This window comes from Balaenoptera borealis, assembly GCF_965194805.1.
Source record: "Balaenoptera borealis genome assembly, chromosome: 13".
Classification (NCBI taxonomy): domain Eukaryota; kingdom Metazoa; phylum Chordata; class Mammalia; order Artiodactyla; family Balaenopteridae; genus Balaenoptera; species Balaenoptera borealis.
The window spans coordinates 47,378,594-47,405,446 of NC_138870.1; the positions used below are offsets into that span (position 1 = coordinate 47,378,594).

Genomic DNA, 26,853 nt, shown 5'->3' on the forward strand with positions numbered 1-26,853 from the left:
TTTAGAGGAGGACAACACATTTAGTTTTATTTCAATCAAATCACAACACTTTCTTTTCCAACTGTTGCAAAGTGCATCTACAATTTTCTATTACAGATCCACTTTTAAAAGGTTTTCTGTGACATTACAGCAAGCCTCTTTTTTTTTTCCCAAACAGAGGAATATTCCCAAATTCTTCCTCAAGCAAAAATAAAAACTCAATTCCAGTAAATGGCAATACATGAAATTACAGTAAACCAGACACTTGAAAGGATAGCCAAGAAGTCTTCCAACAGTTTATTAGAAAGAATGTAGACATTAAAAAAACTCCCCACTGTCATGAACATAAATTGAGGTTTTCAGCCCAGGTACAAGCTGAATCAAAAAAAAATAATAATAAAATAAAAAATCCAATAGTGTATTAACATTTTTTTAACTCATTTGCCATACTGACAGTGCAAATACAAATTTGGTCTAAATGTACAGACTCTCAAGCAACAATGTACAGCCTTTCTTCGTCCTCCATGCTAAGAGATGTAAAAGTTTAAGGGTCAAACAATACCAAATGTACAGGCTTCAAAACCATCTAAGTTAGGGCATTCACTAGTTTTAGCTAAGATACATCTGGAACACTGACAAGTGATCACTTACGTACAATAATGTGAAGTAAATTTTTTGAAAAATAAAACTTTAGTGGAACAATCCTGAAGGATATACCAGAGGAACAACATGTTACCAGTTTAAAGTATCAACCAATTTGTTTCAGCCACTTTGAGTCCATGTTCTAAAATCTAAAATTTACTTTCCCTAAGCCAAAAGCTTCCAATCATGTCAGTATCTATGTTATGAAGTAAAGGAGACTTAGGTAAAATGTTTTTTATTTATCACAACTGCTTTATCAATTGCCTAGGACCTCAACAGCATCATGGAAATCTGGGAAATGTTCATGCATAAGGTTATTGCCTTAGCTGACTTAAAATTGCCCCATACAATGGTACATATCAACCCTTAGTGAAGCCTTTAAAAAAACAAACAGGTTGAAAAATGGGTTAAAGGAGGCAAATACAGAATCTGCCTTTAGAGCTATCAATTTAGGAATTCTCTCAATTATGAAATCTTGCAGAAGTTATTTTTCTTTCTCAAAATCCAGCGATGACAACATTCCTTACTCCAGATCTGGCATTTCTGAAAGGATTTTTAAAAGATTAGTATAAATTACAAGGGAATAACCTAACAACTTCAAAGTTTTACAATAGGAAAAAGCAGCCACCAAGAGTTAGTTTCCTAGAGAATTAATTGTCTTTTTTTAAAAATTTGAATCTCAAATCATTCAAATTTCTGCTTTAGCTATTTTTTAGAGGCCATTAAGAAATAATCATGTTATCTTCCAAAAATTTTAAACAGGTTAACTTCTCTATTTTGAGAGTTTGGTCTCTGATGTGAAATATCACTGTGTAAACATACTTTTTACAAAGATACTTACTTTCATCATCACTGTCTTGTGAATCCTGCAGAAAGGAAAATTTAAGAAGTTACCAAGTTGATCAAACATTCCTCTGCTAACTGAACAGTTTGCGCCTTAAAAAGCTGAAGCACTGTACTTTTGACTAAGGTAGCAAAGATATATCAATCTTTGGTTAGATATAATCTTTGGTTTGGTGGTTTTATCAATCTTTGAACTTATCAATGGACTTAAGAACAAGTTTACTTAAGACAAACAGACATACAGCTGAGGATCTATCTTCCTATAAGATATATGCCTTTTCGTGGGAATTGAGCCCACCCTTTAAATCCCTTCCTATCAACCAGACTGAATCCTGGTATAAAATGGTTTCTCTTCTCTCTTGGCATTCAATGGAAGAGGAAAATGGCTCAATATGAAGACCACTGGAATGACAGAAGACAATGAACTCTAATCCTAGCTGTTGAATTGTCTAAGTATCTTCCAAACTACATTGAACAACTTTCTTAAAAGATGTTAACAGGATGCCAGGTGGGGAAATGTTGAGAAGAGTGGTCTAGTATATCCTTACAGATTCACAACATCCATCTGTTCACTATACGTCTCTCTGACCAACCCTGCTGTTAAAATCTGTTCAATTTTCTTTGTCAAAATAATCCCTAAACTAACTGTTATAACCGAGTAAGGCATATGTCTCTATAAAATAGTAATTTTGAATTATAAATCTGGTGCCTTGAAGAATGATCCAGGGGACACCTGTTTCCTAGTAGGTATCCATCCCTCAAAAATGGGCACATTTAAAAAACTGGTTTTCCCTGTAATATTTTTTAGACCATTAAGTGGCAAAAAAAAAAAAAGAGCAATCTTGAATCTACATAAAACAACCTGAAAATACATTGTTTCTTAGTATTTAAGTAAACATGGAAAAGAACTTATAGACTTACATCATCTGCTCCATCTACTTCTGGTAAATCTACATCCTCATCACCACCCATGTTGTTCATCATCTATTTGAAGTGTAAAAATTAGTTTTAGAAATGATGTTAAATTAAGCCCTAGGTATTAGGTTGCACGATGCAGAATAAACCTTAAGTCTGTCATAGATTTCTACCAATTTAAAAAAAGAAAAAGAAAAAAAAACCCATCAAACTATATATTAGGTACCTTCCTTTCTGGAAAAGGTAGATTATAGGTAATTACATAAAATCCTGAAAACTTATAGGAAGTTAAGAGTAAGTTCTCATTGAAGAAAAATTATTAAAATTCATCCAACAAGATATATATGTATAATGTAGAAATTAAACACCACAATCCTGAATAGCAGTCACCTCTGGTGGCTAAAAATGAGATTATTTGTACTGAACAGTTGTAAAGTTTTGTATCTTCAACTAAGTGGCATGTGTATTATGGTATTCTCATTGTAGTTTTAAAATATTGTGAAGAACCAATAAATAACTTAAAATAAAGTCCTCTGGGCTGATTAGCTTGCATAAAAGGCCTGAATACTGAATCAAAGGCTGAACACCAGTAACTAAGTTACAAACAGAAAATAAACATAAACATTGAAAGAAAAGATACACACTGTGGAAAACACCCTTGTATACGTACAATAAACTGGGACCAAAAGAGCATACTTATACATAAAGTACTAATTTCCCATATTTAGTTCTTTCTGATCATAAAGCAAGCAGTATATTATTTAAAGAGGAACAAATAAGCAGACTATATAATTAATATGAGATGGGGACTTCAAAAATACATGCTTACCTGGACTTCAGAGTTAGAAGGGGCCTTAAAATGATACCTACTCAAATCTCTCAGTATAAAAATTCTGGGCATCAACTCTCGAATAGTATGAGCAAGTAGTAAAGAGTTTTCCTACATCTGAAAGCACTAAATCCTGGTTAAGTTTCTTTGAGCAGGAAAAATGCTCAAAAGGTGCCAAGCACAACGCTAGGTACCGAGATGCAATGGCAACAGACACAGAACTGAATACATTTGAGAGCTACTTAGGAGATAAAAACAAAATACAGACAGCAAAGACAGCAGTTAATGTTATACTGGATAGAGAGAATCAGTGAAAGAGAACACTGTTAAGAAGTTATGACTTGCACAGCTGGGTAAATGGTGGCATCAATTACTACAGGTAAGGAGTAGCATAGTTTAGGAGAATCACATGAATACCATTATCTCCCTTCTCTGTTTTGAAATCAAGGTGCCAGAGCCATGTGAGGAGAGATGTTAAGTAAGCAGTTGCATACGTGAAGCTGGGCACTTACTCCTTTTAACTCTTTGTTGTCAAAGAAGAAACATAAAAATATAGTCAAGATTTCAAATCACAATGAGAGTATCTTCAACTTACAATCTAACGTTTTCTTTTCTGATCAGCTTTACTGCAACACATTTAATAAGGTCTAGTCTACCTAAGAGAATCTCAATGATTTTTTCCCTTTGGCCATGGCAATATGTATTTCAGTGACATCCTGGAAAAACAGGCTTACTTAAAATCCTTTCCCTGATTTTGCAATTAAAATATCCCTACACACCACTCATTGTACGTATCTCATCATGTGTGTTTAAAGGTTTATATTCATATTACATGGCTCCAAAATGCAAGCCAATTACCACATTCATGCTCCTTCAAAAACAAAAATCTGTTCCAATGATGGAATAAAAACTAACTGTGCTGCACTGATTGTACGGTTTATTTTTTGTCGTTATACATCAACTTTAGAACTTAACACTAATTTTTAAAAATTCATAAAAGGTTAAATGACCATTGTTAAAATCTTATTTGGTTTTCTGCAGAACAGTCTTGAAAGTAAAATAATACATGTCCTAAATATCACTATGTCTTTAAAACCAAATTAAATTGACTACACAGAAATACACTGGGAGGGAGATGGAAGAATGCATTTAAAAGAACTTACCTCAGAGAAACGATCAAAATTAGACATGTCTTCATCTGAATCATCTTCCCAGTCTTTCCAATTATTGAAGTCCACACTAAGCCAATTAAGCTATAGATCAATACAAATATCACCCTATGATTAGGTTATCTTGTACTCTTTTAGTGTGTACCTAAAGACTACATTTTTTGAGCTGTGGGTTCATACTCACTAGTGAGGCATGGAATCAGCACACACACACACACAAAAACTAGAAAAATGTAATAATGGTAAATATAGTTTCATGAAGCTGCTTTCACAGTTGTCAGAAACAAACCTACTTTTGGGACTTCCCTGGTGGCGCAGTGGTTAAGATTAAGAATCCGCCTGCCACTGTAGGGGACACGGGTTCGAGCCCTGGCCCGGGAAGATCCCATATGCCGCAGAGAAACTAAGCCCATGTGCCACAACTACTGAAGCCCACAAGCTCCAGGGCCCGTGAGCCACAACTACTGAGCCCACGTGCTACAACTATTGAAGCCGGCGGGCCTAGAGCCCGTGCTCCCCGACAAGAGAAGCCACCGCAACGAGATGCCCGCACACTGCAATGAAGACCCAATGCAGCCAAAAAAACAAAACAAAAAACCAAAAAGAACAAAAAAACCCACCTATTTTTTAAAACAAAAATTCACTGGTAGGAACTATTCAAATTCAGATACGTGATTAACTTATTATTTTTTAAATGTCACCATGATATGCTCTGATGCAGCATCTGAGTAATTTATACTTCTAAGCAAAGTCTGCCTCTTGAATGCAGAAGAGTCTGCATCTATTAGTGACTATCTTATTCTGACCACACTTGGTATTAAGTTAAAGCTATAAACCTCAAAGTAGAGAAAAATATATAGACCACAAGGCCTTAATATTAATAGTACCTAGCTATGAAACAAAAACTATATTCCTCGTACCAATTTTTTTTAAAAATGTAAGTTTCAGGTGTATAACACTGTAACTCAACATCTGTATACAACTACAAAGTGATCACCCTCCAAGTCCACTTATCGTCTATCACTATACAATTGACTCCTGGTACCCCTTTCACCCACCCCTCCAACCCTTTCCCTACTGGTAACCATCAATCTGTTCTCTGTATCTGTGAGTTTTCGTTTTGTTATGCTTTTTAAAATTAGGTTTGTCTTTTTCCTTCTGACTCATTTCACTTAGCTTATTACCCTCAAGGTCCATCCATGTTGCTGCAAATGGCAAGATTTCATTCTTTTTTAATGGCTGAGTAGTAATCCACTGAATACACACACACACCACAGTTTATGGCATCATCCATCAATGGATACTTTGGCTGCTTCCACGTTTTGGTTACTGTAAATAATGCTGCAATGAACATAGGGGTGGCATACATCCTTTCCAATTAGTGTTTTCATATTCTTCAAATAAATACCCAGAAGTGGAATAGCTGGATCATATGGTAGTTATACCTTTAATTTTTTTTTTTTTTAATATTTTTTTTATGATGATGAAAGCTTGATGGTATTCACATTGCTTAATTTGTGTCATGCTTTATTTATTTATTTATTTATTTATTTATTTATGGCTGTGTTGGGTCTTCGTTTCTGTGCGAGGGCTTTCTCTAGTTGTGGCAAGCGGGGGCCACTCTTCATCGCGGTGCGCGGGCCTCTCACTATCGCGGCCTCTCTTGTTGAGGAGCACAGGCTCCAGATGCGCAGGCTCAGTAATTGTGGCTCATGGGCTTAGTTACTCCGCGGCATGTGGGATCTTCCCAGACCAGGGCTCGAACCCATGTCCCCTGCATTGGCAGGCAGATTCTCAACCACTGCGCCACCAGGGAAGCCCTACCTTTAATTTTTTGAGAAATCTCCATACTGTTTTCCATAGTGGCTGCACCAATTTATAATCCCAACAATAGTGTACAAGAGCTCCCTTTTCTCTGTATCTTCTTCAGCATTTGTTATTTCTATTTTTCATATTAGCCATTCTAACAGTTAGGACATGATTATCTCATTGTGGTTTTTTTTTTTTTTTAAATAAATTTATTTATTTATTTTTGGCTGCGTGGGATCTTCGTTGCTGCATGCGGGCTTTCTCTAGTTGTGGCGAGCGGGGCCTATTCTTTGTTGTGGTGCATGGGCTTCTCATTGCAGTGGCTTCTCTTGTTGCGGAGTACAGGCTCTAGGCGTGTGGGCTTCAGTAGCTGTGGCACGTGGGCTCAGTAGTTGTGGCTCACGGGCTCTAGAGCACAGGCTCAGTAGTTGTGGTGCATGGGCTTTGTTGCTCCGAGGCATGTGGGATCTTCCTGGACCAGGGCTCAAACCCATGTCTCCTGAATTGGCAGGCAGATTCCTAACCACTGAGCCACCAGGGAAGTCCCTCACTGTGGTTTTGATTGGCATTTCTCTGATAATTAGTGATGAACTTGGGCCATGGCAGTGAAAGCCTGGAATCCTAACCACTAGGCCACCAGGCAACTGCTCTGCCCATTTTTTAATCAGGTTTTTGTTGCTGAGTTGTGTGAGTTCTTCATATATTTTGGATATTAACCTCTTATCAGATCCATGACTTACAAATATATTTTCCCATTAAGTAGGCTGTCTTTTCATTTTGTTGATGGTTTCCTTTGCTGGGCAAATACTTTTTAGTCTGATGTCAATGCATCTTTTATTACTTAAAAATACCAAACTTTCAAAAAAAGAAAAAGGAACCTACCTTTGCCCTTTCTTTTGTTAACCTTGGCCATGACTGGCCAGATTCTCCTTTTCGTAAACAACATAAAATTGATCTGTCCGTTCTTTTATGCTTGGAATCCTAAAAACAAAAATAAGCGCTATCACACCGTTTATCTCTCTGGTATTACTACAGGACACAAAGTAGCTGGTTATTTGTCATTTCTCCTAATTTCTTTCTAAACCCTGAAACAACCCCTAGACTACTGAAGATTTCATAAGCTATCCAATTGCAAAAAACATTTTTCCTCCCCTGCACAAGGTGAATAGAATAAAACCTTAAAAAGTTAACTAAATATGGTACAATCATAGAACATACTTAGATGTATCTATGCTTAAATAAGACAAGCCTTAGGAGTACAGCCCTTACATCAACTACACAATTTAATTTTAAAAAGATAAAAAATAAAAATTAAAAAAAAAGTATTGCCCTGAGTCCAAACAAGAAGAACAAAAAGAATATCCAGAAAAGTAGTTACAAGAGGGAAAATAATGCAAAATATATACTTATTAGCCTCTCAACTGTTAAGAATTAGTGCTTATCTCTAAAATGAGTACTTAAAGTATGTCCATTTCCTTACAATTTAAATTGGGATTAAAGTATCAAGACTACTTACATTTGGATCAATACAGTGAAAAAGATCAATTTCATTTAAATGTTTAAAATTATCACTTCCTCCAAGACAACTGTACCAAAAAAGAAAAAGGGAAAACAATGAGTCTCTTCAAAGAGGTAAAGATTAGTAGTATCTTCAATGAAAACACGAAACAATCAAGCCAAAGTTATTCAAGCTGCCTGAAACAAGCCTTTTACCCAATGATGTAAAATGGTAACTTACCTGAATGTAAGTTTGGATTTTTCAAAATTTACATTAACATCTTTACTGTCTTCAACACAAAATTCAATGAAGACATAGTCCCTTCGATCGTACCACTTTGCAGAAGCAGGCTGCCTACAAAAAGATAAAATTAAACAAAGTTAAGCTGAAATTCACTAACTGAGTATTTACATAACCTCCAAAGCTTAGCATGTAAGTAACATACTTCTGTTCTCCATCAGAGCATTGATTATTTTCAGGCAGTTTATTGCAATTTCAAACGTGAACTACATCTTTTTCCCTAACAGCTGCAGTACAAGTTAAAACGCAATGATAGGGACTCTCCTGGTGGCACAGTGGTTAAGAATCTGCCTGCCAATGCAGGGGACACGGGTTCGAGCCCTGGTCTGGGAAGATCCCACATGCCGTGGAGCAACTAAGCCCGTGCTCTACAACTACTGAGCCTGGGTGCCACAGCTACCGAAGCCCGCGCACCTAGAGCCCACGCTCTGCAACAAGAGAAGGTACCGCAATGAGGAGCCTGCGCACCAACGAAGACCCAGCACAGCCAAAAATAAAATAAACAAACAAAAAAAACGCAATGATACAAATTTCATCATAGAAAGGATTTAAAAAATGAAACAAAATGCTCACTGGAGTTAACCATTTAGGTAGCCCTGTCAAAATTTGTGCTACTCCTTTACAGCCCTGCTCTTAATAATTCAACTTCACGGAATTTTAAAAACCAGAACTAGGGGACTTCCCTGGTGGCGCAGTGGTCAAGACTCCGTGCTCCCAGTGCAGGGGCCCCGGGTTCCATCCCTGGTCAGGGAGCTAGATCCCACATGCATGCCACAACTAAGGAGCCTGCCTGCCGCAATTAAGACCCAGTGCAACTAAAATAAATAAACACACATGTATTTTTAAAAAATAAAAATAAAAATCTGAACTAATCCATTGTCAATTCAAATACAGTATTCAACATTTCTACTTACAATGTTAGGAACTGTGAACGGAATTTTTTTAAAGTATGAGAAATGACAGTATTTGTCCTCAAAAAAGTTCTCATTTGGACTGTCCTGGCAGTCCAGTGGTTAAGACTCCAAGCTTCCACTGCAAGGGGCAGGAGTTCAATCCCTAACTGGGGAACTAAGATCCCGCATGCTGTGCGGCACAGCCAAAAAAAAAAAAAGAATGTTCTCATTTGCAGCTGACTATATAAAGCAAAGCAACTGTTTTTTTTTTTTTTTCTGGGCAAAAAAATCTTCCTTACAAACCCTTATGATTCTAAATAATGACATTAGATAAAAAATTAAACTTTATAGTCCCATCTGTTAATCTGTATCTGTATCCAATATATACTTACACTAGAAACAACTTGGAATATTTACTTTTTCCTTATTATTCACCAGCTCCTGTCCCTTGCAATAGACTCCTGTCTTCTTCCGTGTTAGCTGCCTAAAGCTCTACTCATCCATTAAAATTATGTTTTAGAATACAGCTAAAAATCTAGTAAAAGCAAATACAGTCAAATGTAATTAACAGGCAATGAAGATTATATGCGGTAAAAACTTTGAAAAATTTCCTTTGTCATCTTTAAAACAAGTTACTTAGATAAGTATTTACATATGCATAAAAATTCCAAGAAGAATTCACACGCACACAAATGAACAGCATTTGCCTCTAAAGAATGAACCAGAAAGATGAGACAAAGTAGAGCCACCTCATTCTCAACTGTTTCAACTATTTTTAAAAAAATAAGCATGTGCTGCTTTGATAATCTAAAAATCAAAGTTACAGGAATTCTTTGTATTTTTTGAAACTTTTCTGTAAACCTAAAACTTCAAAATAAAATTTAAAACCAATTAGTTATTATATGTTCAAACACTACTCATAAATCAACTCAACTTAAAGGAATTGTTTTGCTTCCAAACTCTGAATTTCCCAACCCTGAGGAGTAGCAGTTTAAAGTTCTAAAGTTACAGCCAACTGCTCATCAACATTTTCACACAACTGTTAAACTTGACTAGTCATACTCTACTCCAAAACACTGATATCAGATCTGCAATTAAAAATTACAGATGGCAATTTCCAAAGTCTAAATACCAACAAATCAACAAGGGTAAAAGCTATTTTTTCAGGCATCTATTGGCAGATTACAAGGGGGGTGGGGAGGCACGCATTTTTAAATGCCTGTGAAAAAGACATCTAACCAAAATTCCGTGTTAATAGAGCTAATAAACAATTTAGGAGTTTTATGATTAGGTCCCAATAGGCCATACATTATTTCTAGCTTATTTTCTTGCCAAAACAGTATTCTCAATATGTGGTAACACGTTTGGGTCTTTTCCCCGCAGCTTGTGGGAGCTTAGTTCCCCAACCAAGGAACGAACCCCGGCCCTCAGCAATGAAAGCGCAGAGTCCTAACCACTGGACCGCCAGGGAATTCCCCCATGTTTGGTCTTCAACTGAAAATATTTGTTACCTTAATAGATACTTAAAACTTTAAATGACCAAGTTCATAGATTTTCAACTTGAAGTAACCAGACAGTCCTATCTTCAAAAAGCACTAATAATAACAATCTGGGGCAATGAACACCCCCAGTGTCAAAATACTACTTATTTCCAACAAAAAGAAATAAGTTCCTATAGAGAAATGGTTGACCCCAGCTCCGAGGTGGGAAATATAAATGAGCTTGGGACATCTCATAGTGCAAATCAAGCTATTAAAAACAATGAGATCAGGGACTTCCCTGGTGGTCCAGTGGTTAAGACTCCACACCTCCAATGCAGGGGGCCCGGGTTTGACCCCTGGTTGGGGAACTAAGATCCCACAGGCCACGCGGTGTGGCCAAAAAATAAAAAAATAATAAAAATAAAAGCAATTATGTTGGGATTTCCATGGTGGCACAATGGTTAAGAATCCTCCTGCCAATGCAGGGAACACGGGTTCGATCCCTGGTCCAGGAAGATCCCACATGCCACAAAACCACTAAGCCTGTGTGCCACAACTACTGAGCCTGCACGGTCTAGGGCCCGCATGCCGCTGCTACTGAGCCCATACGCCTAGAGCTCGTGCTTCGCAACAAGAGAAGCCACCACAACGAGAAGCCCATGCACCACAACGAAGAGTAGCCCCCGCTCACCGCAACTACAGAAAGCTGGCACAGCAACAAAGACCCAACACAGCCAAAAAACAAAAAAACGAGATCAGTCAAAACAGGAGGAAACAATGAGTCTCTCTCCCTGGCCAACGACAATTTGAAAGGATGTCTGCAAACTGATCCAAATACACAAAATATAAATACTCCAGTTTATATTGATTAAAGAAATACAAAACAAACTACCCACAATTCTAGATCACCAGAAGATACTACAGATCCAATTCTTTCCAAAAAGGCAATTAAAGAGAAAGAATAGGCATTTACCCTTCTTTCCCTTTATGAATCTTTATTCATGATACCCGAATAGGGCCCGTTCAGGAAGGAAACTTCTTTACAGAATTCCAGCTTTGTGTGGAATAAAACGTGAGGAGGAAAAAAAAAAAAAATCACCATTTTGCAACCTTTAAGCTGATTTGGCAGTGTTCATCAATGAATGGGACCATTAACAATGATTAGATGAACAGCAGATAAAGAACTTATGATCTTAGCATCACAAAAAGTGGGACAACCAAACATTCACCTCCTGATTTGATCAACATGATATATTCCACAGTAAACTTAATTCCAGTCTATAGGAAATATGAGGAAAAGAAACAAGTTAAATGATATCACAAGAAGTGAAAAATTCAGAATACTGTTTCTTAAATCAATGGCAGAAAAGAGGGGGAACTGCTCTAGATTAAAAGAGACCTAAGAGTTATCAAACAAGTGCAATTTGTAAATCTGGTACGCATCTTGATTAAAACAAACTAAACATAAAAAAGATTACTGAAACCGTGGAGACCTAGATATGGACAGAGTATTAGATAATGTGAAAACCGTTAGTTTTGTTAGGTGTGAAAGGCACTGTTTTATGGAAAACAAATGTCCATTCAAGATTAAAAGGTTAAGTACATGGGGTCTGCTTTACAATAACTAAGGAAAAAGGGAGAAATAAAGCAGTGTGGCAAAGGCCTGCTAAATGCTGAATCTGGTGGATGGGTAGATGGGGATTTATTACATTCATAATACTTTAAAAAAAATGATATTAAATGGTTTTGGCATGGAATGCTTTCTTCCTTTAGAGCAACCCAGTATAACTGTGAAATTGTGTTATTTAAAAATTTAAAAAGAGGGACTTCCCTGGTGGTCCAGGGGTTAAGACTCCATGCTCCCAATGCAGGGAGCCCGGGTTCGATCCCTGGTCAGGGAACTAGATCCCACATGCCGCAACTAAAGATCTGGTGCAGCCAAATAAATAAATATTTTTTTAAAAATCCATTGGGCAGAAGAGGAGGGGAGTAGATAAAATAAGAATGACCCTGTACTGATAATGGTTGTGACTGAATAATGGGTACATGAAGAATTCATTGTAGTATTCTACCTTTCCTGTTTGAACAAAAAAGGTAATAAAGCTGAAAACAATTACCCTGATTTTTTTCAAATTAATTTTTATTGGAGTACAGTTGACTTACAATGTTGAATTAACCTGATTATAGTGAGCAGATTCTTCTCTCACTATGTTTACAAATGGCTATTTCAATAAACTGATAAAAATGCTTTTCTAGCCGAATTTAACAACATAATCTGAAAATACTTAATAGTACTGTTTACCGTGTTAAAGTCAAGTTACACATTAAGAAACTATAGTAGGGCTTCCCTGGTGGCGCAGTGGTTAAGAATCCGCCTGCCAATGCAGGGGACAAGGTTCGAGCCCTGGTCCGGGAGGATCCCACACGCTGCAGAGCAACTAAACCCGCGCACCACAACTACTGAGCCTGCACTCTAGAGCCCGCGAGCCACAACTACTGAGCCCACATGCCACAACTACTGAAGTCCACGTGCCTAGAGCCCGTGCTCCGCAACCAGAGAGACCACCACAATGAGAAGCCCACGCACCACAACAAAGAGTAGCCCCTGCTCACTGCAACCAGAGAAAAGCTCACGCGCAACAACGAAGACCCAACGCAGCCAAAAATAAAATAAATAAAATAAATAAATTAAAAAAAAAAAAGAACCTATAGTAATGGAGAAGGAGCACATTAATGGCGATCTGGTATATAAGCTCTTTAGTTTCTGTTCGTATCAAGGACATTGGAACCAGGGGAGAATCTTTCCTTTCCTTGAATTCACATTAAGTAATCTAGATTTATATCATTGTTATGGCCTGAAATCACATCCTAAATTTATATGTTGAAGTCCTAAACCGCCAATACCTCAGGATGTGACTGTATTTGTAAAGAGGATCTTTAAAAAAGTAAGGTAAACTGAGGTCTTAGGGTGGGCTATAATCCAATATGACTGGTGTCCTCCTCATAAGAGATTAGAACAGTTACACGGACACGGAAGCAACCTAAATGTCCATTGACTTTCTGCCCCTGTACGCTGCCAAGTAAGCACCATTGACATCTCCTCCCTCCACTGCAGTCAAGTCTAAGTCAGAGTTACCCAAAGAGCCCCAACAGCTGCAGAAGCTCTTCACTGGAGGTTTGAGCTTTGAAACAACCAATGAGTCTGAGGAGCCATTTTGAGCAGTGGGGAACACTCACAGATTGTGTGGTAATGAGGGATCCAAACACCAAGCGCTCCAGAGGCTTCGGGTTTGTCACATATGCCACTGTGGAGGAGGTGGATGCGGCCATGAATGCAAGGCCACACAAGGTGGATGGAAGAGTGGTGGAACCAAAGAGGGCCATCTCAAGAGAAGACTCTCAAAGACCTGGTGCCCACTTAACTGTGAAAAAGATTTTTGTTGCTGGCATTAAATAAGACACTGAAGAACATCACCTAAGAGATTATTTTGAACAGTATGGGAAAATTGAAGTGATTGAAATCATGACTGACTGAGGCAGTGGCAAAGAGAGGCTTTGTTTTCATAACCTTTGATGACCATGACTCCGTAGACAAGACTGTCATTCAGAAATACCACACTGTGAATGGCCACAACCGTGAAGGAAGGAAAGCCCTATCTAAGCAAGAGATGGCTAGTGCTTCATCCAGCCAAAGAGGTCGAAGTGGTTCTAGAAACTTTGGTGGTGGTCGTGGTGGTGATTTTGGTGGGAATGACAACTTTGTTCGTGGAGGAAACTTCAGTGCTCGAGGTGGCTTTGGTGGCAGCCGTGGTAGCGGTGGATATGGTGGCAATGGGGATGGCTATAATGGATTTGGTAATGATGGAAGCAATTCTGGAGGTGGTGGAAGTTACAATGATTTTGGAAATTACAACAATCAATCTTCAAAATTTGGGCCCATGAAAGGAGGAAGCTTTGGAGGCAGAAGTTCTGGTCCCTGTGGTGGTGGAGGCTAATACTTTGCCAAACCACGAAAGCAAGGTGGCTATGGTGGTTCCAGCAGCAGCAGTAGCTGGCAGTGGCAGAAGGTTTTAATTACTGCCAGGAAACAAAGCTCAGCAGGAGAGGAGAGCCAGAGAAGTGACAGGGAAGCTACAGGTTACAACAAATTTGTGAACTCAGCCAAGCACAGTGGTGGCAGGGCCTAGCTGCTACAAAGAAGACATGTTTTAGACAATACTCATGTGTATGGGCAAAAAAACTCGAGGACTGTATTTGTGACTACCTGTTTAACAAGTTATTTCAGTTTCTGTTCTGTGGAAAGTGTAAAGCATTCCAACAAAGGGTTTTAATGGAGATTTCTTTTTTTTTTTGCACCCATGCTGTTGATTGCTAAATGTAAGAGTCTCATCACGATGCTGAATAAATGCGTCTTTTTAAAAAATGTGCTGTGTAAAGTTAGTCTACTCTGAAGCCATTTTGGTAAACTACCCCAACAGTGTGAAGTTAGAGTTCCTTCAGGGTGATGCCAGGTTCCGTTCAAAATTTATTTACAACCTGCTTTGGTGGAAAAGCTATTGCCTTCAGAAACCCTGGTGTAGCTGAACTGACAGTTACTGCGTCGTGACCTGGAGTTCACCGTGAAAAGGGTCACCCAAGCAAAGTCATGGAGTTTTTTAGTTATTAATATGATTGTTGGCACATCCTATGCAATATATCTAAACTGAATTACGGTACCAGATAAAGTTATAGATGAGAACGAAGCTTCTGTATCATCCATTATCATGTGTATTCAATAAACGATTTAATACCCTCTTGGGGGAAAAAAAAAAGTCCATCGACAGGAATGGATAAAGATATGGTACATATATACAATGAAATATTACTCAGCCATAAAAAGGAACGAAATGCTGCTATTTGCAGAGATGTGGATGGACCTACAGACTGTCATACAGAGTGAAGTAAGTCAAAAAGAGAAAAATATCATACAATATCGCTTATATGTGGAATCTCGAAAAACAGTACAGATAAACTTATTTGCAAGGCAGAAATAGAGTCACAGATGTAGTGAACAAACTTATGGTTATCCAGAGGGGAAGAGGAGATGGGACAAATTGGGAGACTGGGATTGACATATATACACTACTACGTATAAAATAGATAACAAATGAGAACCTACTGTGTAGCCCACGGAACTCTACTCAATGTTCCGTGGTGACCTAAATAGGAAAGAAATCTAAAAGAGTGGATATACTGTATACGTATAACTGATTCAATCTGCTATATAACTGATTCAATCTGCTACAGAGCAGAAACTAACACGCTGTACAGCAACTATACTCCAATAAAAATTTAAAAAATAAATTAATTAAAAAGAGAGATTAGGACAGTTACAGAGGGAAGACCCTGTGAAGAAGACAGAAGCCAGCCATCTGCAAGCCAAGCAGAGAGGCCTCAGAAGAAACCAACCCTTCTGACACCTCGATCTTGGACTAACACCCTCCAGAATTGTGAGGAAATAAATTTCTACTGTTTAAATCACCCAGTCTCTGGTACTTTGCTATGGTAGCCCTAGCCAACTAATAAAATCATTTACCAGACAATAAAAACAAAATTAAATGATCCTAACCTGGAGCCAAAAATGGTTTTAATATTTTTAAAGTTGTAAAAACAAAAATGTGAAACAGGTATTTGTGTCCTGTAAAGCCTAATATTTACCAAGTGCCCCTGATCTAAACTGTCTGAAAATACAAGGGGGGGAAATCCTACACTTAACCTAAACAATAATAAACACATATATTCACTCATTTGAAAGGAAAACGAAGTGTTTATGAAATCACAACACTCTTTTCTCCTATTAACCCAGAGAAAGGGTGATTTTAAACTCTAGCTCCTAAACTATGTTGGATTCGTGTCTAGTCTCATACAAACACTGGCAAAATCCCAAACTACTGTTCAAGTCTGTTAATTCACTTTAATAGTAACATACCTATAAATGCAAAAACTTTTTCACCTCTGCATACATTATGTGAATAAGCCACTACTTATAACAAAATACCCAAAATCTCCGAAGTGGGACATTCCAAGTTCTTCTGACAAGTTCTTCCAAGCTCAATGTTAGGGCTATGTCAATTCAAGCAACTAAAATTTGCATAAACTAAAATTCTCCTCTGTAGTTTTGACTAAAATTTCTTAGTTTGTCTTAAAATGACAGAGTGGAAACCACATTTGTTCCCAAATACCATTTTTAATATACTAGAATCTCATGCATTTTAATTCTAATTTGTAGAAAATTACAAGCACCTCTCCCTTAAAAAAAATGGATGCACCATGGACTTCCCTGTTGGTCCAGCAGTTAAGACTCCGTACTTCCACTGCAGGTGGCACGGGTTTGATCCCTGGTTGAGGGAAGTTCCACATGCTGTGAGGCATGCACCCCCACCCCCCGCCAAGAAAGGATGCACCAGTGCAATGGCCTTAATGCATGCCCTCCAAATTCATACATTGAAATCCTAATGCTCTACGGGATGATATTCAAAGATGGGACCTCTGAGAGGTGCTTACTACTAGGTCATGAGGATAGAACCCTCATAAATTAAAGTCATGCCTTATGGGCTTCCCTGGTGGCGCAATGGTTAAGAATCCGCCTGCCAATGCAGGGGACATGGGCCCGAGCCCTGGTCCAAAAAGATCCCATATGCCATGGAACTAAGCCCGTGCGCCACAACCACTGAGCCCACGTGCCACAACTACTAAAGCCTGCGTGCCTAGAGCCCGTGCTCTGCAAGAGAAGCCACCGCACCGCAACAAAGAGTAGCCCCCGCTCGCTGCAACTAGAAAAAGCCCGCGCGCAACAACGAAGATGCAACGCAGCCAAAATAAATAAATAAATTTATATTAAAAAAAAATAAAGTCATGCCTTAGATATAAAGAGGCTCCAAAGAGGCCCCTAGCCCTTTCACTGCTCCAGAGGGGCCCCTCGCCCCTTCCACTACCGTAAGGACACAGCAAGAAACTATGAACCAGAAAGCGGGCCCCTTCACCAGGTGACCATATTGGTGCCTACATCTTGAACTTCCAGACTGCAGAATAGTGGACAAGGCCTTCCCTGGTGGCGCAGTGGCTGAGAGTCTGCCTGCCAATGCAGGGGACACGGGTTCGAGCCCTGGTCTGGGAAGATCCCATATGCCGCGGAGCACCTGGGCCTGTGAGCCACAACGACTGAGCCTGCGCGTCTGGAGCCTGTGCTCTGCAACAAGAGGCCACGATAGTGAGAGGCCCGCGCACAGCGATGAAGAGTGGCCCCCGCTTGCTGCAACTAGAGAAAGCCCTCACACAGAAACGAAGACCCAACATAGCCATAAATAAATAAATAAATAAAAAAAAAAAAAAAAAAAAAAAGAATAGTGGACAATAAGTTTCTGCTGTTGATGAACTACCCAGTCTGTGGTATTCTGTTACAGCAGCCCAGACTAAAACAACCAGCAAAGCTACATGGAAAAAATTTGCTAAAGAACATTTCCAGGTTATTGCAATTCTTCTGATAGTTTACTATGTGCAGGGCAGATTAAATTATTAAAAGACAATTAGGACACATCAAGCCTTTTATGAACTGGTAGGACAAACATATCATACATAACTCCAAGTAAGTTCATAAAGCTTAAGATTGAAAACCAAGGTCACAGACGTCCCTGGAGACCATGGAGAAGAGTTTATTCTGTATCCGGGTAGTTTAAAAAAAAACATTAATTACAGCTATCATCCCTTTAGAAATTTGAATATCTTGAGAGAGAAAAAATTCTGTTATCTAACAGAATTCTACAGCATATAACTTGTCTCTATAACCAATACTACCGTCAAAGCTCCAACAACTTTATTTTGTCTCTCAGAATATTTCCAATGTTCAGAAGTTTTTGTAAGGGGAATTCCCCTGGTGGTCCAGTGGTTAAGACTGCGCTTCCACTGCGGGGGGCGAGAGTTGGATCCCTGGTCAGGGAATTAAGATCCCCACATGCTGCAGAGCGCAGCCAATCAATCAATAAATGTTTTTGTAAGCAGGTACTCTGGACCATTATACAGCAAACATGAAAAATTGTGAGGTCTGCGTGCCAGAACTACTGAAGCCTGCATGCCACAACTACTGAAGCCCGTGCGCCTAGAGCCCGTGCTCCGCAACAAGAGAAGCCCCCGCACTGCAGTGAAGAGTAGCCCCTGCTCGCCGCAAGTAGAGAAAGCCCATGGGCAGCAACAAAGACCCAATGCAGCCAAAAATAAATTAATTAATTTATATTAAAACTTAAAAAAAATTTGTGAGCTCTATGTGAGAATTTAGTGAAAAAACTTTTATTCAAGTAAGAGGCCTACAAATCTAAGTTAATACCATAATAATTCAAATTTGGCTTCCTGAAATGTACAATTTAGCTCAACCTCATGGGATACATATATATTACCTGCTCATCCCATAGAATCACACAGGATTCCACATCATTTTGGTGTTTTCCCCCCCAGAAATCATTAAGAACTGTCATGGGACTGTTCAATCAGATTAGTTTTTTTATAAAAAAGTTTTTAACATACACAAATGAGACATATGATCAATATCTGAATTCTTATTCTGAATCATTGAGAAAAAAATTAGAATACTATTATTTGGTCACTAAACATTAGGCTCTTCAACATATACAGACAGGGAATTCCCTGGTGGCTCAGTGGTTAATAATCTGCCAGCCAATGCAGCGGACGGGTTCCATCCCTGGTCCGGGAGGATCCCACATGCCGTGGAGAAACTAAGCCTGTGTGCCGCAACTACTGAGCCTGCGAGCCACAACTACTGAAGCCCGCATGCCTAGAGCCCGTGCTCCGCAACAAGATAAGCCACTGCAATGAGAAGCCCGCGCACTGAAACGAAGAGTAACCCCCACTTGCCGCAATTAGAGAAAGCCTGTGCATAGCACCGAAGACCCAACGCAGCCAAAAATAAATAAATTTTTTTAAAAAACCCCCAAAACAGACAAATATACTGGTGAAAATAGCAATAACGACCTTTTAATAAAAATGCTCTACTTTTGGGACTTCCCTGGTGGTCCAGTGGTTAAGACTCCACACTCCCAATGCAGGGGACACGGGTTCGATCCTTGGTCGGGGAACTAAGGTTCTGCATGCCGCACAGCACAGCCAAAAAACTAAACACAAAAAATGCTCTTAAAAAAAAAAAAAGCTCTACTTTTGTAAAAATATTTAAGACTGCAAAATGTGATACAAGGATGTACTAAATGACAATCTTTATAAAACAAACATTTTTAAATCTATTAAGTTTTATCTTCAACTAATGGCCTCATACAGAAATTAATCAAGCAGAAAAAGTGCATTAGTTTTTGATTGGAAGACCAATATCTTCATATTTTTAAAAAATTGGAGGGGGAAGAGAAAAAAGGGTATAATCTCTTAAAGGAGAATTTATGGTAATCATCCAGTTAATTAAGAGAAAAAAATCAGTCTGACCAAACCATAACTAATAAGCTAAATATTCCCAAAATAAACATTGTCAAAATAAAGGGCTCACAAACAAGTCAAATGTACTTTGAGGGTATATACTGATTTGGTGGTCTTTCTTTTCCAGATTTCCCAAAATATAGCAAAGCCTCAATTAATAGAATCTAAAGTTATAAACGACTCTCACCTTTATCTTTCACCTACTGACCACCAAACTACTCGCCCAACCTGCATGATAGGGACTTCCCTTGTGGTCCAGTGGTTAAGACTCCGCGCTTCCAATGCAGGAGACATGGGTTCGATTAGTGGTTGGGGAAGTAAGATCCCACATGGTGTGGAGTGCGGCCAAAAAAAAAGAAGCCTATCTATACTGAGATATAGCTGAATTTGACTGAAGATGCAATACAGCAGAATAAAGGACCAACTGTAAAAGATCCCAGGTAGTTCCAAACACCACTGTCAAGCACCTCATATAGCCAAGTCTTACAGCTGAAAGAGATTTAGAGTCTAAGTATTATTCAATAAACAAATATTGATTAAACATGATACCGGGAATTGTTCCGGAGATACAGCTGTCAGCAAAGCAGATAAAAATCTCTGCCCTTAAGAAGCTCACATCCAAGTTCGATGAAATTTAGCCCAAAATTATTCTTCTAAGAAACATGGGGGTAGAGGGATCAGATCCATTACTAGCTATGGTTTACCTTTCTTGAAGTATAAATAAGTGATACACTATAAGACGTTTTTTGTTTGTACTCTGAAAAGTAACTCATCTCTATATTTAATTATATTTGTAAGATACATTACATCACAATCTATAACCTCACATACTTTATTCAGAAGTAATTAATGATAATCCCCATATAAATTTATTTTTAATGGAACATGATGTTTGTCTGAATTAAAACATCACTTTGATTTCTAAGCTAAAACAATAGTAATCAGAAGACTAGCTTTTTACTAGAACTTGATAATGAAGAAAATATCCTCTATGTTTATCCTCTATAAACTAAACATTTCTGGTAAGTGGAAAGCTTCTTAAAAACTAGATTCACTCATCTTCCATGTATCCCGGAGTATTTTTAAACATCAAGAAGGGTTACAGGGACTTCCCTGGTGGCACAGTGGTTGGGAGTCCACCTGCCAGTGCAGGGGACAGGGGTTCGATCCCCAGTCCAGGAGGATCCCACATGCCGCGGAGCAGCTGGGCCCGCGCACCACAACTACTGAGCCTGCGCACTGCAACTACTGAAGCCCGAGCGTTCTAGGGCCTGCGTGCCACAACTAGTGAGCCCACGTGCTGCAACTACTGAAGCCCGCGTGCCTAGAGCCCGTGCTCCACAAGAGAAGCCCACGCACCGCAACGAAGAGTAGCCCCTGCTCACTGCAACTAGAGAAAGCCTGCACACAGCGATGAAGACCCAATGCAGCCAAAAAAAAAAAAGGGGGTTATGGAAGAAAACAAACTCATTATAGCCAAGGGAGGAAAAAAAAAAGTTTAAAAGATGTTACAAAGTTCAGAATAACTGATATTTTAAAACCAAGTCTATCAACTGGTCTATCATTTGCAAAAGAGAATCGAGAAACTGGCAAATCTATTTCAGTTGGTACTAAGTGAGGAATGATATGGAAACATGAAAATTCTGCTAAAAAAAAAAAAAAAAAAAAAGCAGTTCCAGTTTCACAGACTGAGCAGTTTTTCCTTGTTAAGTATTATCAAAAGCCCTGCCTGTAAACATCTAAAACCAAACTCTCTCACACATATTCTTTGCTCAGAGAAACCCCGATATACTTCTCATATTTTCAGATATTCTGTATGCCAGTTGTACTACTATGCAAAACTTCCTGGAAAGTTAATCTGAATATACATGCAAGTCCAATGATCCCCAAATTACATGCCAAGGTGCATCAAGGCACTATGAAAGAATTTACAGGGCTGCCACAGGATATTTCAAATTTAAGAGAAATTCAGTGATACTCAACTTCAGTCAAGGCACTAAGTGGTTCAGTTTCAACAGCAGACTGCACTGTATCCCTCTCCACTAAGTTTCATCTCTGCAAAGCTGGATTTTTGGTGGTTATGATTTAAAAAAGGAAAAGACCCACAAAAAAATCAACAGGGAACAGGAATTGAGATGGAAGATGGAAGTATCCAATCCGATTTCAAGGTATAACAAGTTATAACAAGTTAACAAGTTCCCAAAAGGCATACACCTTTCATTAGTAACTGTGGTTATACAAGAAACTACATTTTTCTTTCAATTTATGTGTGTTAGCTTTCTGAAAAGCTAACAGGCTATAACGACGAAATACTTAAGTAGTTTGGACCCAACTATCTAATAAACAGAACTTCTAGGTTACTCCTTTTGGCCTAGCAGCACCATTAAAAAACCAACCAACCAACAAATAAAAAAATACAAAATAGTTTCAACAAAAATACTACTAAGACACCAAGGGGTGAACCAAGAAAAGTTTGTGAACCTTTGTGCTACTTCCTTTCTTTGGTAATTCCCACTCTAAAATATAAAGGTGTGGGACTTCCCTGGTGATCCAGTAAAGACTCCACACTCCCAATGCAGGGGGCCCGGGTTCCATTCCTGGCCCAGGAACTAGATCCCACATGGATACCGCAACTAAGTTTGCATGCCACAACTAAGGAGCCCTCGAGCCACAACTAAGGAGCCCGCCTGCCGCAACTAAGACCGAACGCAACCAAGTAAATAAATATTTCAGGGGAAAAAAGAAAAACTGAACTACAGGCATGGTTATTTATTGGAAATAAAAGGACCACCTGGAAAATTATTCTCCCTTTTTGTAAAGTGGAAAAAATAAGTCTTTATGAGAAATTCTGGGTTCCAATCCTATTTGGGACAGTTGTTTATACTAACCAGCAGTGCTGTGAATTGATATCTAAAGAACTAAATCCTGTAATGTAATAAAATTGAAAGTTAAAAAAACACCTCTGTGGCTTAGATCCTTTCAGTACACAAAGATAATTAAGTATGCTGAGTTGGAAAGAGCCCCGATATAAACACTTTTCAGCAATAAAGTACGGCTACACAAGAAGATCAACTATAGCATAGAAAATCCACAACAGCACATTTTATTTGGTTTTGGAGTACAACACAGGTGAGGGCATATTACTCAAGGTAAGATTTAAAGTAATTGGCACCTTCCTGGAAAACCAAAAGTTCTAAGGTGTCCTGTGGAAGTCAGCCTCAATTTAAAATCTATCCCTAACCTACACAGTAAATAATAAACTTTACTAAAACACACTTTGTATTTCTGTAGTAAAATCCACTAGATGCAGCAATTCTTAATTTAATAACTCAGATAAAATATGATTATTAATGTTTCAGAGCTCGATTGATTCTAAACAGTTTATTATGAAGGTATTTTTTCCTGAAAAGCAATCATCACTAACCACCTATGACTCTAAAATGATACAGCTTCTAGAAGATCTTAAAACTGAGAAAATACAATTAAACAGGAGAATCTTAACAACACATACTGGTCTGCCTCAAGTGATTTGTCACTTCGTTTCTACTGCCTTCCAGTTAAAGTCTAACTAAGCATAGAAAAAAAGAAAATCCAGTTGCTTGGTTACAGTGGTTAGGAAATCAAAACTAAACAAAAGCCATCATCAGTTACTCTTCCTTAACTTATAGAAATTAACCATATGCTGTATGGTCACTATTACCATTTGTTTTGGAGGTTAAAGACAGATGATTTTATTTTGGGGACTCAATCCTACAAAGCTGAATGATGGCAAAGTTAAGATTTTAACCAAGGCTAGCAATGGTCACAGTATGTTTCTGGACAATTTATTAATTTAACTACAAGACACTGGAAAGAACGATTTCAAACCGCTCAAAACTAAATAAAACGTTTTACTTCATATCTATTGTTAATACGTCCAACTTATAACCTAAAACCAACTACAATAACTTAAAAAAAAAAAAAAAAAGTAAAGTAGCACCCCCTGCAGGGGATTTGTGCAGGTTTTAAATGGAGGAGAGAGAGGTTCTAAAATTCCCAGCCTCCTCCAAGGTAGGTGAGAGATTGAGAGCTTTTATGCAAACTACTAGACAAAACTTAAAAAACTTGATTAGAAGAAATGTATCTAGGAAATGACGACTGAAGAGCAATCAAATGATTAAAAAACAGACCTTAAAACCCTTGAGATGTCCAGCGTAAATGTCTCTCTCTACAGCTAAAAATAATGTCTACAGCACACATCAACAAAATGAACGCTCATCAGCCAGATTCTTCCTAGGACTCATTAAAAGTCTTTTCCAACTCAAATAACTGACTCATAATATTCATCTTATAAATTCAGTCATTAATAAGATCCCCTAAAGAAGTTGCAAGATGGCATATACTGAATACCTTAAAGACAATGAAATTTACCTGGTCCCTTCAAAACACTCATTTTGAAAACAGCATTCTTCTGACAGACTGCTTTTTGGAATACTGCTACACTTTTCATCCGAGTTTTTAACCTATTTACATAACGTAATATTTCTTACCTATTTAACTATTTCATGTGACCTCCGAAAATGTTTCTATCTCAAACCATATTAAACATACTATTTCTTCACGAAAAAATTTGCTTGGCTACATTAATCTATTAAAAGTTGGTAATGCCTTATCTGAGGATTAATTTTCTCCTAACAGATGTTTTAAGACTGACAATCCTGCTACATTAATTGGAATAGATGTCAAAGAGAAAAAGCACGGGCTTCCCTGGTGGCGCAGTGGTTGAGAATCTGCCTGCCAATGCAGGGGACACGGGTTCGAGCCCTGGTCTGGGAAGATCCCACATGCCGCGGAGCGACTAAGCCCGTGAGCCACAACTACTGAGCCTGCGCGTCTGAAGCCTGCGCGTCTGGAGCCTGTGCTCCGCAACAAGGGAGGCCGCGATAGTGAGAGGCCCGCGCACCGCGATGAAGAGTGGCCCCCACTTGCCGCAACTAGAGAAAGCCCTCGCACAGAAACGAAGACCCAACACAGCCAAAAATAAATAAATAAATTAATAAAATTAAAAAAAAAGAGAGAGAGAAAAAGCACAAGCTATTTTTCACAGATTAAAATCTTCTATTACATACCACTTTTGGGGGTGGGGGAATCCTTCCAAAATTCTAATATGTTACTTTACAATCATACATGCATTCTTCTCAAGGCTTCTTTTCCATCAAGTGACTGTAGTGTTTTCTTATCTATTTAGACGTCTAACTGAATACACTCACCACAAAGGTCATTATTTTATTAAGTAAACCCTTGCAAGTGCATTACTTTTTACAGGAATAAAAATTGTTCCCCTCAATTGCTCTCTATACATAACTTTTAGGGAGCGATTAGAACCAAAAAGGTACTAAACCGGCAGTTCTCGTATCTGAAAAGGTAAAGCTTTCCCTGAGAAAAATCTAAAGGCTCAAAGTGGCGATGCCAAGAATTCTCATTCGGTTAAAATCACCAAGGTTTTCCTGTATCATAAAGCTTCTAAACAATCTGTAGTCACTTCACGTAAAGAAAATTAAGCTAAGGCAACAAAAAGGTAACGACATACCTGTTTCATCCTTAAACTAAGATAGGATAATGAAACCTCGCCTAAAGTTTAATATAGAACACTGAAAATGTCCACAAATATCTTTCGACTCCAACACGTGCAGAACGCCCTGCTCAATGGTAATTCCTCGCTGCCAGGGACACAGCTGAGTTTTGGCAACTTTCACTCCCTCAGCGAGACTGGAGTTAGGAGGAAGCATGGAAAGACCATACTCAAGCAATCACGACACCCGAGAGGGAAGTTAAGTTGCGGCGACGGTATGGCCTCCCTCCAGTCGCCTAGCAGTACCTGTCGCTCGCGGCGCACGGCCGCGTGGTGCTCTACGAGCACCAGCAGCCTTGTGATAGCACCCACCGCAGGTGCACTTGGCCCCGGGCCTGGTCGCAGCATCACAGAGCGACAGGAGCAGAGCGCCCCAGGAGCAGAGCGGTAGCCCACGAGGGTCCACGCCTCCAGGGCGCCCGGACGGCGAAAAGCTCACGGGAGACTAAGGCCTACGGCTAAGTTACGGAGAGTTAGGAGCAGCCGGCACTGCCTAAGGGGGAAGGTGGGATTTCCGGCACAGGGAAGCCGAGGGCCGGTTTAGAGGTGGGGGAAGCGGACATCGGAGGAAATATGTCCTCCACCCGCCAACGGTAATCACAACAAGGATACTGAACCTCCCACCCCCAGGCAAGAACGATTTCCACCGAGGGGGAAAAGCCGAGGGGGCCTAAAGCGGGGGAGGGGAAGGGACGGCTTCCCGGCAGCCCCCCGCGCGGCCTCGGCCTCCCTCACGGGCGACCTTCCCTCGGCGGGGTGTCGCACTCACATCGTGAACGGGGCAGGGGGACGGGCGAACGGGTGGCGGGCGAACGGGTGGCGGGCGTCTCCGGCGGCAGCTCCTGGGCAGGCGACTCCTCTCCGGTGGCGACTCCGGCGTCTTCTCCCCGGCAGCGGCCTCTTCTCGCTTCCCTTAAGCGACGGCAGCGGCGGGCTCGACCTGGGTCCCCAGAATGCACCGCGCGGGGAGAGCGACTCCTCCGGTCGGGAAGAAGAGGAAAGTGTAGGAAAAGGGGCGCGAGGACGGACAACGAACGTGCGTGCGTGCGAGCGAGGGGTGGTGAGGCCGGGCGGCGGCTGGTGACGCAGCAAAATGCCCGGGCCTAGCCGCCGCGCGTGCGCACTCTTTGTTTTCGGGCTCCTGCCGGGCTTTCTAGAGATATCTACGGAAAGGGCGGGGCCTCCCAGCTCCTTCGCGATCCTTCCTAGCGCTGGCCCCGCCCTACGTCCGCTGCCTCGGGCCCGCCGCTCCTCCCGCGCTCCCCCCTTGTGGTGGAAAACCGTTGGCCGCCTAACCTCCCGGCCACCCGCCTCGGGCGATCTCCCCGAGAAACGGCCGCGTTGACTCCGGGAGGAAGGCCGAGGCGGAGGGACGCAGAGTCCGGAGGCTTGAAAAGTGAAATGAGGGTTTGG

At 39.8% G+C, this 26,853-nt stretch overlaps 1 protein-coding gene and 1 pseudogene across 2 annotated transcripts; one reads left to right on the forward strand and one right to left on the reverse strand.

The window, feature by feature from the left end:
• Positions 1–26,853, reverse strand: PTGES3 (prostaglandin E synthase 3; the record flags this gene model as incomplete). The annotated part of the gene is made up of 8 exons (XM_082349144.1): positions 1–1,164; positions 1,463–1,487; positions 2,386–2,448; positions 4,372–4,461; positions 7,069–7,167; positions 7,703–7,772; positions 7,925–8,038; positions 26,210–26,853. Coding segments are annotated over 8 exons (1,125 nt in total), but the record flags the coding sequence as incomplete, so codon positions are not given.
• Positions 13,073–26,177, forward strand: LOC309609638 (heterogeneous nuclear ribonucleoprotein A1 pseudogene; annotated as a pseudogene). Its single transcript has 2 exons — positions 13,073–13,124; positions 13,444–26,177. The product of its transcript is annotated as a heterogeneous nuclear ribonucleoprotein A1 pseudogene (transcript).